The sequence below is a fragment of the Epinephelus moara genome, chromosome 5 (genome assembly GCF_006386435.1).
Source record: "Epinephelus moara isolate mb chromosome 5, YSFRI_EMoa_1.0, whole genome shotgun sequence".
NCBI lineage: Eukaryota > Metazoa > Chordata > Actinopteri > Perciformes > Serranidae > Epinephelus > Epinephelus moara.
In genome coordinates this window covers 43,537,596-43,554,751 of record NC_065510.1, presented here as the reverse complement: position 1 = coordinate 43,554,751, position 17,156 = coordinate 43,537,596, and the positions used below count along the sequence as shown (strand labels likewise).

General features: G+C 39.0%; 1 protein-coding gene and 2 non-coding genes across 3 annotated transcripts in view; 1 reads left to right on the top strand and 2 right to left on the bottom strand.

Moving 5' to 3' along the window:
- The window catches only part of exosc9 (exosome component 9), a 16,712-nt gene extending 4,879 nt beyond the window's left edge, over positions 1 to 11,833 (top strand). Inside the window, exons 6-12 of the mRNA XM_050044294.1 lie at positions 5,424 to 5,506; positions 7,877 to 8,009; positions 8,244 to 8,332; positions 8,461 to 8,607; positions 8,713 to 8,900; positions 11,292 to 11,370; positions 11,482 to 11,833. Of these exons, the coding sequence (XP_049900251.1) occupies positions 5,424 to 5,506; positions 7,877 to 8,009; positions 8,244 to 8,332; positions 8,461 to 8,607; positions 8,713 to 8,900; positions 11,292 to 11,370; positions 11,482 to 11,545 (783 nt within the window). The 3' untranslated portion in view covers positions 11,546 to 11,833. The remainder of the gene's footprint in view (positions 1 to 5,423; positions 5,507 to 7,876; positions 8,010 to 8,243; positions 8,333 to 8,460; positions 8,608 to 8,712; positions 8,901 to 11,291; positions 11,371 to 11,481) is intronic.
- A 470-nt stretch (positions 11,834 to 12,303) lies between these two features.
- Positions 12,304 to 12,375, bottom strand: trnaq-cug (transfer RNA glutamine (anticodon CUG)). Its single transcript has one exon. It is a non-coding gene; the product is annotated as a tRNA-Gln (tRNA).
- A 301-nt stretch (positions 12,376 to 12,676) lies between these two features.
- trnai-aau (transfer RNA isoleucine (anticodon AAU)) lies at positions 12,677 to 12,750 on the bottom strand. Its single transcript has one exon. It is a non-coding gene; the product is annotated as a tRNA-Ile (tRNA).
- Positions 12,751 to 17,156: the final 4,406 nt, after the last annotated feature.

Below are 17,156 nucleotides of genomic sequence, written 5' to 3'. Positions count from 1 at the left end.
TGGCCCCCTCACTGTCCGTTTTTAAAACCAGTCTTAAAACCCATTTTTACTCCTTGGCTTTTAACCCAGCATGAGACTCTGCTCTTGTTTTACTGTTTTATTGTTTTTATTGTTTGTCTTATGTTTTTATTTTTGTACAGCACTTTGTTTCAGCTGTGGTTGTTTTTAAAGTGCTCTATAAATAAAGTTGAGTTGAGTTGAGTTGAGTACCACATAGCCTCATTTGGAGTGCATTTGACTACTTCAAAGTGCCACAGGTAGTTGTTAACTTAGTGAAAGCATATTTTGTTGTTATCTGGGAGTAAGGACGTGGTAGTTAGGAGTGTGGTTCCAAATCCAACCAAGGACGTGGTAGTTAGGAGTGTGGTTCCAAATCCAACCAAGGGGAGAAAGTGGAACCCAAGATCAGCAGTTCAGGAGGCAGATGCAGCTCTTAGGCATGCAGAGATTGTAGGTAATGTTCAGTTTGGCCGGGGAGGCCTGGGGCTTGGCTCAGGCAAACCGGTATGGAATAAAGCAGGTCCCAAAGATAAAAGAAAGCAGGGTGGTGGAACAGATACGTAGACAGGAGGAGATATTAAGGGGTGCAAAGGTAGTGGCCCAGGCTAAGCAGGGACAGTGGTTGAATTGGGAAAGTGTAGAGAAGAGGAAGCTTAGTTGGAGGGACCTGTGGAGTATGGAGGAGAATCGTATTAGATTCCTGGTAGGGGTTACATACGATGTGTTACCAACCCCCCCAGAACCGAAAACTGGGGGTAAATGGGGACCCATCATGCCCATTGTGTTCAGGTACTGCAACCTTAAAGCATATTTTGTCAGGCTGTAAAGTTAGCTCGTCACAAGGCTGGTATACATGACGACATAACTAGGTGTTGAAAAGTTTAGCTGCAGGCGAAGGCAGGTAAATTCAGAAGGTTTTAAGGATAGGAGTTTAGCAATTCAGTTTGTCCGTGAGGGAGAGAAAAACAGAAGTGATAAGTTAGTAAGGAGGCAAGGGTGTGGCCGCCTAGAAGGTGTTTGTGATTGGGAAATGCAAGTAGATTTAGGGGAAAAGCTTGTTGTTCCCCAGGAAATAGTTTGTACCAATCAGAGGCCTGACGTAGTGTTGTGGTCAGTGAGTCAACGGATAGTTTATTTCATTGAGCTGACAGTTCCTTGGGAAGATTCAGTGGAAGACTGAGGTATGCATACTTAGGAGCAGAAGCTGAGCAGCGAGGGTGGAAAACTAGGATTTGTCCAGTGGAAGTGGGGTGTAGGGGATTCATAGCAAGATCAGTTGGGGGAACTCCGAGTGTGGGTACAGAGTTTGAGGAAGACTGTGAAGGAAATGTCAGATGAAACAGCTAGATTGAGTCAGTGGATTTGGATAAAGAGGAATAATGTCAGTTGGGGACCAGCAGGGGGACCTACTAGGCAGGGTACATAACTCCTTGAGATCAGGTGGAGAGATCCACCAATGAGTCCTCGACAGGAGAAAATCCAGGAAGAGGAAGGTTATTTAAGTGTGGGAGTGGCCCATTTGAATTCCTTTTTGTTTGAGACCATGCTGCAAGGTGAGTGTGTTTGCTGATACTGTGGGTTAATCTTTTCTATCTACTTTAACTTTAGCCTATATTGGAGTTATGATATGTAGCGTGTGAAATAGGGTATGATGAATGTGCTAGGAAAGGTAGTATAGCACGGTCACTACCTGGAGCTCGCATAAACGGAGCCTGGGTTTGTTGAAAGTGGCAGTGCTGTTTGGGCCGAGAAAGCCATGTGTAATGTAAGGTAAAGGGTTGGTGCGGGGAGCAGTGAGAAATGGCATTAGGGGAGTGTCTCTGGGACGCCAGAGATCACTGTCTAGCCTCCTGGAGGTGTCGTGGGACCAACTAGACGAAACACTGGTGAAAGGTGGTTCCCACCCGATGACCCCAAAGGCGTGTTAGTTACTGCTGTCAAGAGATTAAAAAAATGGAGAGATTAATTAATTATGATCTGTAATTAATTGATTAATTAATTAAATTAAATTTTTAATCTCATCTCAAAATTGCTGAGAAAAGCCCTAAACTTGAGGTATTTTCATTTAAATTCATTACATTATTGTGGCAGATGATCAAAAGATTGATATATATTACAAAAAGTGGTTTTATAAAGTCATAATTATTGTTTTCAGCAATAACACACTTGAACACAGATGCAGTACACCTAGCCATTACAGATTAACGCAACAATAGATGTAAAAACACACAGAAACAATACATCTGTCATCAGTTCCCTAATTTTATTTTAAGAATTTTCTAAATTATTTTCCTCTTTTCCAATTTCTTGTTTTATTTCATGGAAGTGATCAATGTAAGTGCACTTGTCCTTTGAACTTAATTAAAAATAAAAGCTAACAAAATAAAAGACGCCTGGTACATTCGTTACAGCTGTATCAGTTTATAGAACAGTTTTGAACAGTTAGAACAAGAGGCTGCACTGCAATGTGCAAATCACTCCTTCTCGTGGCTGCCTGCGCTTTCCCTGTCCTTGCGGCTGCAATTTGCGCTGTCTTCTCTTCAAACTACAACACCCATTATTCATGTAAAAACTGCTGCAGCCAATGTGCAGCCGGTGGGAGCTGCATGACAACTCAACCACCATGATCAGTTTTTAATGTTTTATCGGGCAATAACTACTCCAGACTCTGCTCTAGTGTAATTTTTGGGACAATCAGGGCAGGATTCAGGATTCAGGACAACTGCTTGGATTTCGGGACTGTGCCGAAATCCAAGCAGTTGTCCTGAATCCTGAATCCTGCCCGGATTGTCCCAAAAATTACACGGAGGTTGCCCGGAGGTCAGATACTTGCGTGCTAGGGCAGACAGCTTTTCATAGGCTCCTGAGTGAGCAGGCTGCCACTGCAGGGGACAGTCATCAGTACTGATGCTGGGCTCTGCTCTGTTGCGCTGCAGCTCTCCCACAACTGAAGCACAAAGAAGCCCAATCGTACGCCTACAGACGGATTTTATAAAAGGCAACTCTGTGGCATACAGAAACTGTAAAGTTAGAGATTAAAAATGAGATTAACGCAATCAAAAAACATAGCGCGTTAAATATGGCTGTAATTAATTATTTGCAATTAACGCGATAATTTGACACCCCTAGTGTTAGTTATCACTGCTCACTAGGGCTGTCAAAATTGCTCAAAAATGACGTTTGAATATTCCTTCTAAAAATAACTCATAGGTTCGAACCATTCAAATTTTTTTTTCGCTTTCTGTCCACAAGAGGGCAAACTAATACAAGGAAACATACTTGTATATGTATTAAAACAAGGAAACATAACTACTTGTAGGTATTTTTATTTCAACATAAACGTCTTTGAAAACATTTACATACCTACACATTAAAACACATAAAACAATTATCTATAACATTACGTTATAAACGACCGCGGACCTCTCGCCCGCCCCCCCTCTCTGACCCGTCATGCAGTGCGTTCGGTGCAGCGGCCCAGGCCAACGCCCACTCGCAAAGAGGACAGCTTCAGTGGTGTTTTTTTTTTTCTCCACAATCGAATATCAATTTTCACATTCGAAGGTCCATTTTTTTTTTCAAATTCGAATTTAGAATATTCGTTGACAGCCCTACTGCTCACTGGTCTGTATAGTTAAGCCTTGCCATAATAGCTTATCATAGGGCTTAGGAGGTTATTCACTGAGCGCTGATCCTTTATCTAGAGCACAAACTTCTTGTGTTTATTTGAACTAGACACCAAACGGCTCTGTTATTTGAATTTCTTTGATGGTGCTCACAGGGGATATAATGTGGGAACTTTCCTGCATTACTTCAAGTGACCACTGGTTAATCGTTAGTGCTGTTTTATTTTATCTTTTTAATGTCAAAAATAAAAACACCCTACAGTTGTGTTGCACCACAGATTTTTATTTTTTATTTTATTTTTATTTTTTTGGTAACACATCAAAATGGTCTGATTTCTTATATATGGTGAATTCAGGTAATGTGGGACATCAGGTAATGTGGGACGTTTATGCATTGTGATGATTTAATATGGTCAAAATCAATACACAATGATCAAAACTGATCTTGAATTGTTGCTACAACACTTCTTGCCACTAAACAATGGTTTGGGTTGGTATGACATCATCAGAGTGGGCGTGGCCTATCTTCACAGGAGGTCTGCACAGCACAAACGCTTGGTAAGTTCAGCGGCAAGTGGGTTTCAATTTTTCAATGTTAAGGCTTTTAATGAAATTTAAATTAGGTAAGAACCTATACTTCTGTTTCATAATGAAGTAGGTTAAACACTGGTTGAGAAACAGGAGAAAAAAGTGTAAAATAATCCTTTGTTTTTATGAAAACATGATTTATGTCACTGTCCCACATTAGCTGAACATGTTAGATAATGTGGGACGGCATTGTTCAGGTAAAGTGGGACAGCGTGTTATGCTTTATTTATGCTATAAAACTGGCCCTAACCCTAACCCTCCTAAGTTTTAACCTTTGTAGAACTACAACTAGGCCTACTCCATCATTTCATTTAGCTAGCTATAGGTAACATTGATAGCTATCTCGTGTTAGCTAGCAAGCAGTCAATGCTTTGTCGCGACACAAATACAGAGCACATTTAAACATAATCTGTCACAGTTGTGGGTGTTTATCAGTGTTTTCACAACGTTACCACTTTGAAAATATTCAGAAATAGTGTTTTAATCTTCTGTTTCATAAATTTATGCCTAGCAAGACTCTCGCACACACACGTGCACACACACACACACACACACACACACACACACACACAGGCAGTGCTGGGAGCGGGAACAGAGGAGGGGGGAGGGGCGAACCTCAGGTGTGTTTGTTTCTAAACAGAGCCTGCATTATCTGACTTTAAGATTTTCAAACTAATTAAAATGGGTGTCATACATAGAGTTAAACAATGCATACTATCTATTGCAGATAATGGCACCAGGAGAGTCAGGGCAATTACAGAGAAAGGCAAAGACAGGGAAGAAAGGAAAAAGGAGGGAAGATGGACGAAGAAATAGTGAGGGAGGAAGAAAAGGAATGAGACACAATATGTGGAGTGAGGAAAGGATGAAGGGGGCAATGAATGAAGAGGCCTGTTTTTTAAATCTAAGAATGACTGTCCCACTTTACCAAACAAACTGTCCCACATTACCTGAACATGCTGCTCGAACGAAAGACGGTGTCATGTTATGTTTGAAGGTGTGTAGCTTCTAAAAAAAGATTGTATTCCCACTGAATTCAAACATAAAATGTTAATAAGGCCTACAATGATTTAATGAAACATCATTGGAGCAAGTAAATAGTTTTTATATAAGTCTACCGGAGCATCTACCAAAAACTGTCCCACATTACCTGAATTCACCATACCTTGTGCTGGTTGTAATTGTGTTATTTATTTTTGTGCTCTCTAGTACAGCCCAGAGGAGAGAGATCCTATTCCTCTGAGCATCTACCACATGCCCATCAGTGTCAGCTTCTCCTTTTTCCAACAAGGGTAAGGCACCACATTTGAAAAGAAGACAGAATCTTTTTCTGTGTTAAGTACCAAAATGTTGAAGGTATAATTCATTGATTTTTTTTTAATGGTATATTGGGTACTTATCCATAGTCAGATAGTTACACAGTAGATGTCAGTCGGCATGCCCCAGTTTGGAGAAGCAGGTAACAACATGGCAAAATCTACATCCAGAGCTGTGCAGTTTTGGACAGACCAAATATACAGAGCTGTAAGTCCACCATAGTACCAGTTTGCCGCTAGGTAACCATAGCTAACTTGTTTGTTGATTGTTTGGTCTGTGACGTATTAGGTCAACCAGAAAAACGTCCAGTACTAACAAGCTGAATGGGGGCATATCACTGCCTCTAGTAGCAGAGTTGGACATAGTTTGGTAAATAAATCAATTCCCCTCCTGTGCGCATATACTGGGACACGGACAGTAGTCCAATTAAATTGCCTGGTCGAGCTGTAACTGTAGCTCGGCTTAATTGCGCATGTACACATATTGAATGGAGTCTGGTTTTGAAGAGTGCAGTATAACGGCTACATTGGAAATCACTGTCTGTGATTAAGGTAAAGCAATGAAAATGTTCTGATTCTGAATACAGAGCACACTTAAAGTGATATTATTTTTTTTTCTTAGGTGGGTCTTCTACTAGGTGGCTAAAATGTGTTTTACTGCTCACCCCTCCACAGCTGTACATTGCTTAGCTACCATGTCAGACTCCAGACTACGTCTCCAGACTGGAGGCTATACTATCCCTGTATTTAATATACTGACCCCACCTAAAAAGATCTGAACTATCACTTTAAGGTTGCAATTTGAGGGCCACACTGTTTATTCAACTGTATGGTTGTTTAGAGGATGTAGTTAGCCTCCAGTCATTGATAGAGAGAGGTGGACAACAAAGAGAAACATCTGTCAGTATAGCACAATACAATTCTACCGCACCACAAACTACATGACCACACAGTTGAATCAACACCTCTTTAACAGCTTCATGAAGGTAGGATTTACTGCAGGACTGGCAACTGAGTGTTTAATACAATAAACAATTACTATTATTAAAGGGGAACTACGGCCCATTTTCAAAATTCATACATGTTGTTCCTATGGTCTAAGACAGTCCAAAAATATTAGTAAACAGGGACAACTCTCTCCTAAATCCAAAAACTAGAGTGCTTAATCTCAAATTAATTATGTCATAGTCTGGAGCTGCTCCATAGACAATAAATGCTGAAAGATGTTGTAGATGACACTGAGAGCAGCCAGGGAAATGTTGAGTATATGGGTACATTTTCTGTTTCAGAACTGAGAACACTACTATAGAATGCAGGTCATTTGGGAATGAAAAAAGAAAACAAACATTCTGTGGGCCCACAAAGTCAGTCTTCTACTCATTTTCTGTGGAGCAGTTCCAGGCTTTATACCCTATGACATCACGAGTTGGAGACTTCCTACTCTGGTGTCTGGCTTTGAGAGAGAGTAGCTCATGTTCACAAATGTTGATTAACTTTCCTTGGCCATGGAAATAACATACTTTTGATTGTACTGGTGTTCCTTTTTATGGGTCCAGTGTGTAAGATTAAGGGGAATTTAGTGGCATCTAGCTTTGCTCCGGGTACTCGGCTTCCTCCCACAGTCCATAGACATGCAGGTTGGAGATAGGTTAATTGGTGACTCTAAATTGCCTGTAGGTGTGAATGGTTGTCTGTGTCTATGCGTCAGATTTCAAAAAATTCAATCCTAAATAAATGAATAACTGAATAAATGAATAAATAAATGTCAAGTGCCAAAAAATAATAATTCTTTAAAAAAAGATAAACAAATAACATCAAGCGCTAAAAATACCTTTATATACATAGGGATAAATGAATTTTTAAATCCGGTCAGTCTACAGCGAAGGACTCTAAATTTCCTACCAGAGGAAGGAAATTTCTACAGAAATGTTCTACATAGTACGTAGAACATGAGATGACTCATGGATGATCTTATTGTTGTGACTTTGAGTAGCCTGTTCATAAATAGTCTGCAGGGAAGTTTTCTCTTTAACACCAGTGATTTTCCATGCAGTATGGATCAACCGAAACAGTTTGGTTTTTAACTGTACAGAGAGGTTACCGAACCGAGCTGTGATACTGTACCTGACACAGACCTGCGGTCACTGACTGCCCTAGGGTCAAACATCATGTCTTGGATTGTATCGACATTCAAAAGTAGGTGGTTATCCTCACACCAATTCACAAACCTTTGAATCTCCAAATAGTGGTCAGATGGGGAGCAGGTAGACTGATTAAAGCTCACCAGTCATCAGGTGAACATTATTCTTCCTCATACCAAGGTTTTTTCTTCTGTACTTCCTGCAGAACTTATCTGCTGGTGGATCCTTGTGAACGGGAGGAGCGAGTGATGGACGGCTTGCTGATGATTGCTATGAACAAACACAGAGAAATCTGCTCCATTCAATCCAGCGGAGGTATCATGTTGCTTAAAGAGCAGGTGAATGCAAGCTAGATAATACTCCACTGCTGTTTAAGTTTTACAGCCACAATTATGTTAAACAGTGATATCACTGTAAAGCTTCACTATTGCCCTTCACTGGGAGAGCTGCTGTCTGAAAAACACAGAAAATAACAGAAAAGTTTACTACAATTGGAGTAAATTAAAAAAAAGTATTCACATGAGAAAAATACAGAGTTTAACACCAATTTATTTTTGTGTGTGGTGTTGAAGGTTATGAGATGCAGTAAAATAGCCAGTGTCAAAGTTTCTGAAATCACAGAACTCATCGGTAAAGCCCTGGAGAACGACAAGAAAGCAAGGTGAGCAGTGACATCACATTACCACACTTCAGTACCACACCGTGGACGTGGACATATTAACCACTGTTTTAACTCCTGGTATTGTCATTAGAAGATATAGAAGAACTCTGTGTTTTTACATTTTCCAGGAAGGCAGGTGGTAGGTGTGGTTTTGCAGAGTCTATGCCTCAGGAGCGAATCACAGCACTAAAAATGGATGAGACTCCAGTGGAGATGACAGATGTGACAGACAGAGTCGATGGTATCGTCCAGAAAGAAGAGGCCCCACCTCAGATGTATCCTTTACTGAGCCCTAAATAACAACAGCATTTACCTGGACAATGTGTCCTTTTACCTCTGCCATATTATATCCACTGTGGCTCCTTAACCATACATACCAGGGTCCCTTCCCCAGTGGTGCCCGTCCCAGGAGTGGGTCAGGTAGGACAGGGGCTGCAGAACACATGGGGACTGGAGGAGGAGGAGGATGAAGAGGAAAAGGAGGAAAATGACAACAATGGTGAAGAACAAGTGGGAAAATTAACAAAGATGGAGGAGGAACCGTACAAAAAGGAGAACACCAGAGGAGGTTATTTCATTTTTATTTCAATGTTAATGTCAAGTAAAAATGATACAGGGAGGATTACTGTTGCTAAAGAGACAGACAGGAAGTAGTATTAAAGGGATGGTGATGCAACAGTTAGGAAACAGATGTCAAAACGAGACATGTATAGACCAATTTTGAGTGGACGTCACAGTTACGTCACAGCAGCTGCGTGGGCATACTGGTGGCAGAAAAACACCAGAGAGAAACGGTTGAGGTACCTGGAATAAAAATGTCTTCTTGTTCTGTTGGATGTCGGAACAGGAATACGAAAAAAGTAACCTTCATTTTTATAGTAAACCGTCACTAAGAGGCTGTTTGAAGCTAAACGAAGACCTTTGTGGTTGCTAGAATTTGATGTGAATGAAAAATCTGAATAATATTCACATATGCAATTCATAGAGCTCTGCAGTTACAGCATGAAATAATATTTCGGCCTATGTTTACATCCACCTAGCTGCAGCAGTATTTCCATTGTTCTAAAATGCATGAAACAATGAAAATAAGTTAATACTAACCGAGCCATGAAGTGCAGTTTGCCGTCAGTATATTGTTGTTTCACTTGTTTATGTCTTATATTGCTTCGTTTTATGTCCGTGTTGCTGGCTCGGCAGCACGTCTGTCTGTAATAAATAAAACTCATCTGACAAATCTCTGTATCTAACATCCTGCATGTGGCGGCAAAGTACAGAACTGTATGCATCAAGAGATTTGTAAGCCTTGAGTTATTCTTTCGATTAGACACTAGGTTTTTCCACAAGGTATATAAAGACTATGAAGTCTGGCCTGTAACGTTTGCAATACTCGGGGTGAGTTTGTTAGTGTAGCACCACAGACATATACACATACATTCATAGGTATGTACATTAGAAAATAAAGTTTAGTCTCCAGTTAATTATACTCTTAACATTCAAGCTATAATCGCTTGGTAGAGGAGTGTGTGTTTCGCTTACATGAACTGAATTACTGGCGTGGTGAAAAATAATAATCATCATAATGAGCAGTAAAAACTCAAGTTTGTCAAGCATGGATTTGTCTTATTGTCCCTGGTTAATACTTGTGGAAACGTCCCCATATAATGTAATTTAATGTGGAAGTAACATGAGACAACTTTTCAACTCGCTAGCTAACGCTGTCTGCGTATTAACTCCTTGATCATAACAGAATATAGTAACTTTCACCACTGCTCATATTACAAAGGGCACCACAGATAAGTTGTACTTCCACATTAAATTATATTATATGGATACGTCTCCATGACTATTAATCAAGGACAGTAAGCCAAATCCATGCTTGACAAATGTGAGTTTTTACAATTCTTATGATGATTTAGCTTTCGTCACATGAATAATTCAGTTCATATAAGCCAAACACACACTCCTCTACTGAGCATCGGGCAGCAGTGATTAGCCTAAATATTGAGATTCTAATTAAGTGGAGACAAAACTTTTTTTTTTCTACTACATGTCGATATGGATGGATGTAAAATGACTCATTGCAATCGGTTAAGAAATATAAATGTTATAGTGCTTTTTACATTTTATTTGGTGCTCACACTGACACTACTACTGTCCCTTTCTGCCACCAGTTTGGCTCCGCCCACAAAATATGTAATCAGTGTTTAAAAACACAAAGGGTCTACATCTGCAGACACATTACGTTTGTAGCATACACGACATGCCCCTACGAACCGCGCCCACCACCAGTACAAGACAAGTCCGCCAAGACAACAGTCATCTGGACTTTGTTACCATGCTACAATGCAGTGAATAAATGAGACCAAATGTAGCAATAATACACTTTATAATTAATAATACATGAAGGTGTTTTTCACTTTATGAATAATGAGATGTAACCCTTCCCATTACATTAACCTAAACCCCATTGTAATAAATCATATCTAGCCAATTGCTAACTACGTGTTAGCATAAAAAACAAAATGTAGCCTTCCCAATACCCTTACCTAAACCTTAATGGCCTCTCTTTTAACATAGTACTTCATAGCTAATATTAGTTAATCACTAACTTAGCATTAGCATAAGTAATGAGATCTACCCTTCCCATTACCCTCACCCTAACCTTAACCACCTGTCTTTTAATTTAATACTTCATAGCTAGCTAATTGCTTACTTTGTTGAGGCTTCCGCTTCCGGGCCAAGGAGCAAAGGGGGCAGATCGTGAACTGACATGTAGATGTTGTGGGCAAGCTGTGACCAGAGGGTGGGAGACATAGCTGCTCCAGCTGCAGTTATAGCTACTTAATCAAAACCACAATCTGACAGGCCCACACCTTTACATGTTATATAACTTAGGTCATAAAGTTTTATTTGACATTCGTTATTATAACTTGAAAACAAATTTTGTGTTGACCTACAGGAGATGTGGTGGAGATATCTGACAGTGAAGAGGAGGAAGTGGTCATACTTCATCCAGAGACACCAGACAAAGCTCCTAAGTAGGTGTTTTCTACACATGAGAGATGTAGTTTGCAACTGAGGGGGTATGCACACTCTGCACATAGATTATCAGGTTGTTTTTTAATTAACATCCCTTTTCTTGCTATCAGAAATACAGGATCCAGTTTTCAACAGAAGGGGGCAGCAACATCAAAGAAAAGACAGAAAAAATAAAAGAAGGCTCTGCTGGAGCTCCCACTCAGAGACCTGCATATCTACAGTAATGTCACACACTGCAGCCACTCTGCCGAATAAAGACTCCTGTCCTGGCTTAAATGATTCCTACCTGCTAAAGCTGAGAAATGGGAATCAAATAGATGCTACAGTAAAGAAATACTTCCAAGTGTTGGATTTTTACACTGAGAACATGAAGACTGTTTCTTGTTTGTGGTGATTTGGATCGATGTAAAAACAGGCTGCATTTACCAGTGTGTAAAAAATTATCTTTTTTTTTTTTTTTTTACAGAATTGCTTTAACAATAAAAAAAAAGGTTTTGAATAGGTAGGATCAAAGGAAATATTCAGACTTTTACATTTCACTTATGTTTGCAAAATTATGTATTTTGTGAGAAAAATGTGATGAAGTGTCTGGGGTGCCGATTGTGTGTCAAAATAAAATGGGAAAATATAAAACTTTTTTGTAAAATTTTTGGTTTGATTCAGAACAATCAATATTGATCCGAATATACTGCAACTTTTTTCATTATATAGTGTTTATGGTGCACAAGATTTGGCTATAAAGGCAAATATTACTCAGAATATATATATATATGTGTATATATATACATATATATATGTGTGTGTGTGCGTACTCTGAATGACATTTGCCATTACAACTAGATCTTTGACTATCTCTGGTACCATGCATATATACATACATATACAGACAGTTTATACAAGGTGAACCGATGAACTTCAATGATAAAATTACCAGGTTCCACCGAGATTTGAACTCGGATCGCTGGATTCAGAGTCCAGAGTGCTAACCATTACACCATGGAACCATTGTATTGCTATAGTGATATTTATTACATAGTAACTATAGTGTGACTCCAAGTGAGACCGATTTTTAGATATAGATTGTTTTATCTATTGCCTACATACATGTGTACTGAAAAGACAGAAAATGTGTCATCGATAATATAATCGATAACAATCATTGATAATATAATAATTTAATATCTTTGACAATAAAATTATGCAGTTTTTTTCGCTAACATTCGACAGGTTCGTAGTATTATGAACAATTATGAAACGAAATGCAGGGGGTTTATCATACTAGTTCAGATCAAAAACATGTAAATCTGGCCCGTACGGGGATCGAACCCGCGACCTTGGCGTTATTAGCACCACGCTCTAACCAACTGAGCTAACCGGCCCATGACGTTGTCACTAGCATGAATCGTTTCTAAAGAATTATTGCAATAGTATAGGCTGACATGTTTTCACATCAAGTCACATAAATAACAAAGAAAAATATCTGGACAAAACCACAGTTAACCAAAGTGCTGAAAAGGCACAAAATACCCTAACAGATGTCTTGCAGCGACTAAACCTGTATATCACTGGGATGTGCGGCCAAGCATATGATGGGGCTGCAAATATGGCTGGCAAATACAACGACAGTCAGGGAAACTGAGAGACATATTCAGGGGAATTGCTAGGTCTGAGTCAGAGGCATAAAAACCTCACAAATTTCTTTACAATCCATGATACACATCTTGTTATCAGTCACTTCATATAGTGAGGAATAATATAATTACTATTTTTCTATGATCTTAGATGTAAATATTGCATGTTTCTTTCAGATAAAACACATTTTTGACTTGTGAATGAGTCAATGGAATTTCTTGCAATAATGAAAAAATACTGGCAATCATGTCCGCCTGGCACAAACCACATGTTTTGGACAACTGTGAAGTGACAGAATGTCCCACCATCATGGTTCTTATATTGCCAGATTCCAGAGAGTCTCCCCTCTTCATATATGGCAGAATATGTCAACTTCCAACTTGCTATGCTGAGATACATGTAAAAATGTAAGAATTTAGTAACACAGATTTGTTTTTTTCATTGATATACAAATTAATATAAAATACAGGCACATAGAAGGACATGTAATGATGGCAAATCTGGTTAGCCCAGATTGTCCTGAAAAAAATAACATACAGCATGTGTATGTAGCCTTTATAATGACTGTGATATGAGCTTAAACGTAAAGGCAGTAAAAAATAACCCAAAAAAGGGCCCATAGGGTTAACGGCTCTCTGCTATTTAGATAATAAGACTTCTCTGACTTGAGCTTGTGCTCAGTGCTCACCCAGTATCTTACTACAATGCCTCATCTTACAAACATCACTAACATAATACTATTTAGCATCAGCAGTTTTCATCTAGCAGGCCTGCTGGCTAACAGTTCTTCAAATCTCTTCTTTCTTACACAAACACAGGTTATTTTTGAAAGATGGACATTTTTTGATTTAAGGTAAATTAAACTCTTTGGGTGCTTTCACGCCTAACCTGTTCGGTTAAAATGAACTCTGGTCCGTTTGTGCGGTTTGTATGGTTTGTAGGGCTGGTGTGAAAGCTGTCAGTCAAACCCTGGTGTGGACCAAACAACCTAACAGAGACCACTTGAAAAGGTGGGTCTTGGTCCGCTTCCGAAAGGACTCCTGTGCGGTTTGTTTGTGGTGTGAAAGAAAATTAACCAACCACAGGATTTTATGACAGCATAATGTGATTTCAGCATGATTTCAACAGCTAAACCAATAAAAAAATCCATCTGCTGATCGTGAAATCTGTCTGCAATCTCATAATTGATCCTGATAGAGGCCATGTATATCCCATAACCTATTCATACTTATGCATTCGTGTAACCATGGTAACACATATGCATGTCAGTGGGGGTATTTTCCCTGATTAAAAAGCTGTTACAACTGCCATCATTGTATCTGACTCTGTCTACTTTGCCAGTTCATTAATTCCATTAAAAAGTGTGTGACAGCCATCCCTCAGTATTAAGCCCCAAATCATTACTGTCTAAGATGCCTTCTTTTCATTCTGTTGCTATGTTATTCATTATTCATAACATGCCATTGATTTGTAGTCTAATAATCGCCTACTCATAATACTTAAAATCAGAACACTTTAGAAGCATTAATGTGCTGCTGCATAAATGTCTGTCAGCCACCAGAATCTGATTTCCCTGCATGCATCCTGATGGTGCACTGATGACGCATGATGACATACACCAAAACTGTCCAATCAACAAGTTACCTGTCAGTTGGTAGAACTTAATGTTTACTCCTTTTGGTTTGTTTGCAAAAAGGTCGGTGTGAACGGGAACTGAACCAGAACTTAAGTTCAACAATGTATCAATTTATCCCTCTGGTGGGACCAATTAAACCCAACTAAAGGTGTGAAAGCACTCTAAAACACACATTTATCAGTTGTATCATTACATTGACTGTCAGCTGCCACTGATGCATTCTTTCTGTGGTTTACAGTACACACAAATAACATGTTAAAAACTCATGTCTTCATCAAAATCCAGTGGCTTTTAAGAACAATACTCTTAGCACACAAAAACTGGAATGGGTTGTATTAGTGTTTACTCAGGTAGCTAATGGTGTAATTTGTCTTCCTCTTAGGGAATTAGTATACTGCATGGTACCAGTCACCACCGGCTTTTGCGTGCTTTGTTAACAGAAACATTTAATGGGAACCACTGCACGCCTTTAACACACACCCAACCACAATCTTTTATTGTGTGAATGGCATGCACATTTCAAGGGGACAATGAAGTTTGGGATACACTGTCAAAGACAGATGTACACACAGGCTTTGAATCTCTACTGCTTTACAATATTTTAACACTGACTGATTTTATGTTTCATTTATTGACTGAAATTCATTACCAGAAACTGATGTCTTAAAGGTATAAAAGCTTATTAAAGCTTGATTATATATTTGCATCAATTTGAAAGGATTCTTTGCAAAACACCTTCTGGCCGTAAAGCATGGCATGTACAAAAGATCCCATGAAATGGTGTCAAAGAAATGATTTTCTCTCATGGTCTGGCATGTTCACACACGAAACTGGGTGAGACGATGTTATTTCATATAAGGAGGGGACATGATGTTGGGACAAAAACTGCAAAGTGTACACTGACATTGCTGTAGAGGAAGGAAATGTAGAAGGCCAAAGAGCAGGGACATTTTTCTGTCTGGTGTCAAGCTATACAATATGTTGTTGCTTTGGCAGTTGATGATGTTGGCAGCATTCCCAACTCTCAATCATAAATGTACACACTGCTTTAGTTGGTACTGCTTACATAAGGTGTGATCCTTAAGATAAAGGCAGACATATATATGCCAATCATACATGACAGTAGTTGGATCACATCCAAAGCTGTCACCTACTAATTTTGGCCCTGAGCACAAAATGATTCATCAGGACATTCTGCACTTCGTTCAATTAAAACCCCACCCTGTTCTCTTAAAAACAGGTTGGGGATTTATGTAAACACTCACGAGGAACTCTATGTTTAACAGTCTTCCTCTAGATCACAATGAGTGTTTCAGAATCTCAGGACCACCGCGACAGGTAAACCACACTGGTGCTCCTGTAGGTGACACAAAACAATCACACCTCTGATAATACTGAGAGTTAAGACAGATTTATGATGTCAGATGATCTGTGGTACTATTCAAACTTGTCTGACTAGTGGAAAAAAACAGGCATCTTACAACACAACTCAGCCCAGCTAATGGTTAAGGAATCAACAGCTCAAGTTATCATTTTCAGCTCTGCATGACACACGTTACTATGTAGAAGGTTTCACATGGCCATAATAAGGCTATCTTTAAGTCTGTGATGCAAATAATATTGTTTTACCTCACAACTAATTGAACAGTTTCACTATTTCAGGATAAGCCTCTTTGGATGTCCCATCTGGTTTTCACTGACTAAGGTAGAAGAATATAGTTAACTAACAAACTCTACAAAGCCATTCAGCAGCTCCACCATCCACAGTTAGACACACATAGCTTCTTATTTACTGCTGAATTACAGCTCACAACTTGTGCTAATGGCTGATGCTGCTCCATTGCGTGTGTTTTGCAGGTTAGCGAAACATTCTTTACTGGAGTTTGCTGAGTTTTCTACTATTCAGCGCCATTTCAGCATGGTATACTTAAATACAAAATACAAGATTTTACATGATTTTATTATTTCATCTATGTGGGCATGTTAAACTGTAAGAAAAATATATTGGTCCAGCTCAGGATATTATGATCTCATATTCTGGACTAAATTCTTTACATGTGACAGAGACCAAATGTCCATGTTGTAACAGGACATTCTCTTCTGTGTTAATATGTGTTTTAATGCAGTTATTATAATATTTATATTTTCTAAGAGTTAAAATGTCCCTTACTTTATTCTTGACATATTTTTTTTTAACAATTATTCAAATACAACCATTATTAGTTATTATTAGTACTTTGAGGATGCAAGCCTCAGCAACACTAATATGAACAATGCCATTCTGATCCATCTCTGATTATAGAGCAACCTTTTCGTTTCACAATTTTTACTTGCACAGAGGTTTGTAAGGCACTAAAGATGCTTGATATTAACAAGTCAGCAGGTCCTGATAATCTTGAGCCTTACTTTGTAAATCTAGCAGCTGATTTCATATCCTCTCCTTTAATTTAACTTTTGATCTTTCTGTGTCTTTCCTCTAATCTGTAAGTCTGCTTTTGTTCTGCCCTTATCAAAGGC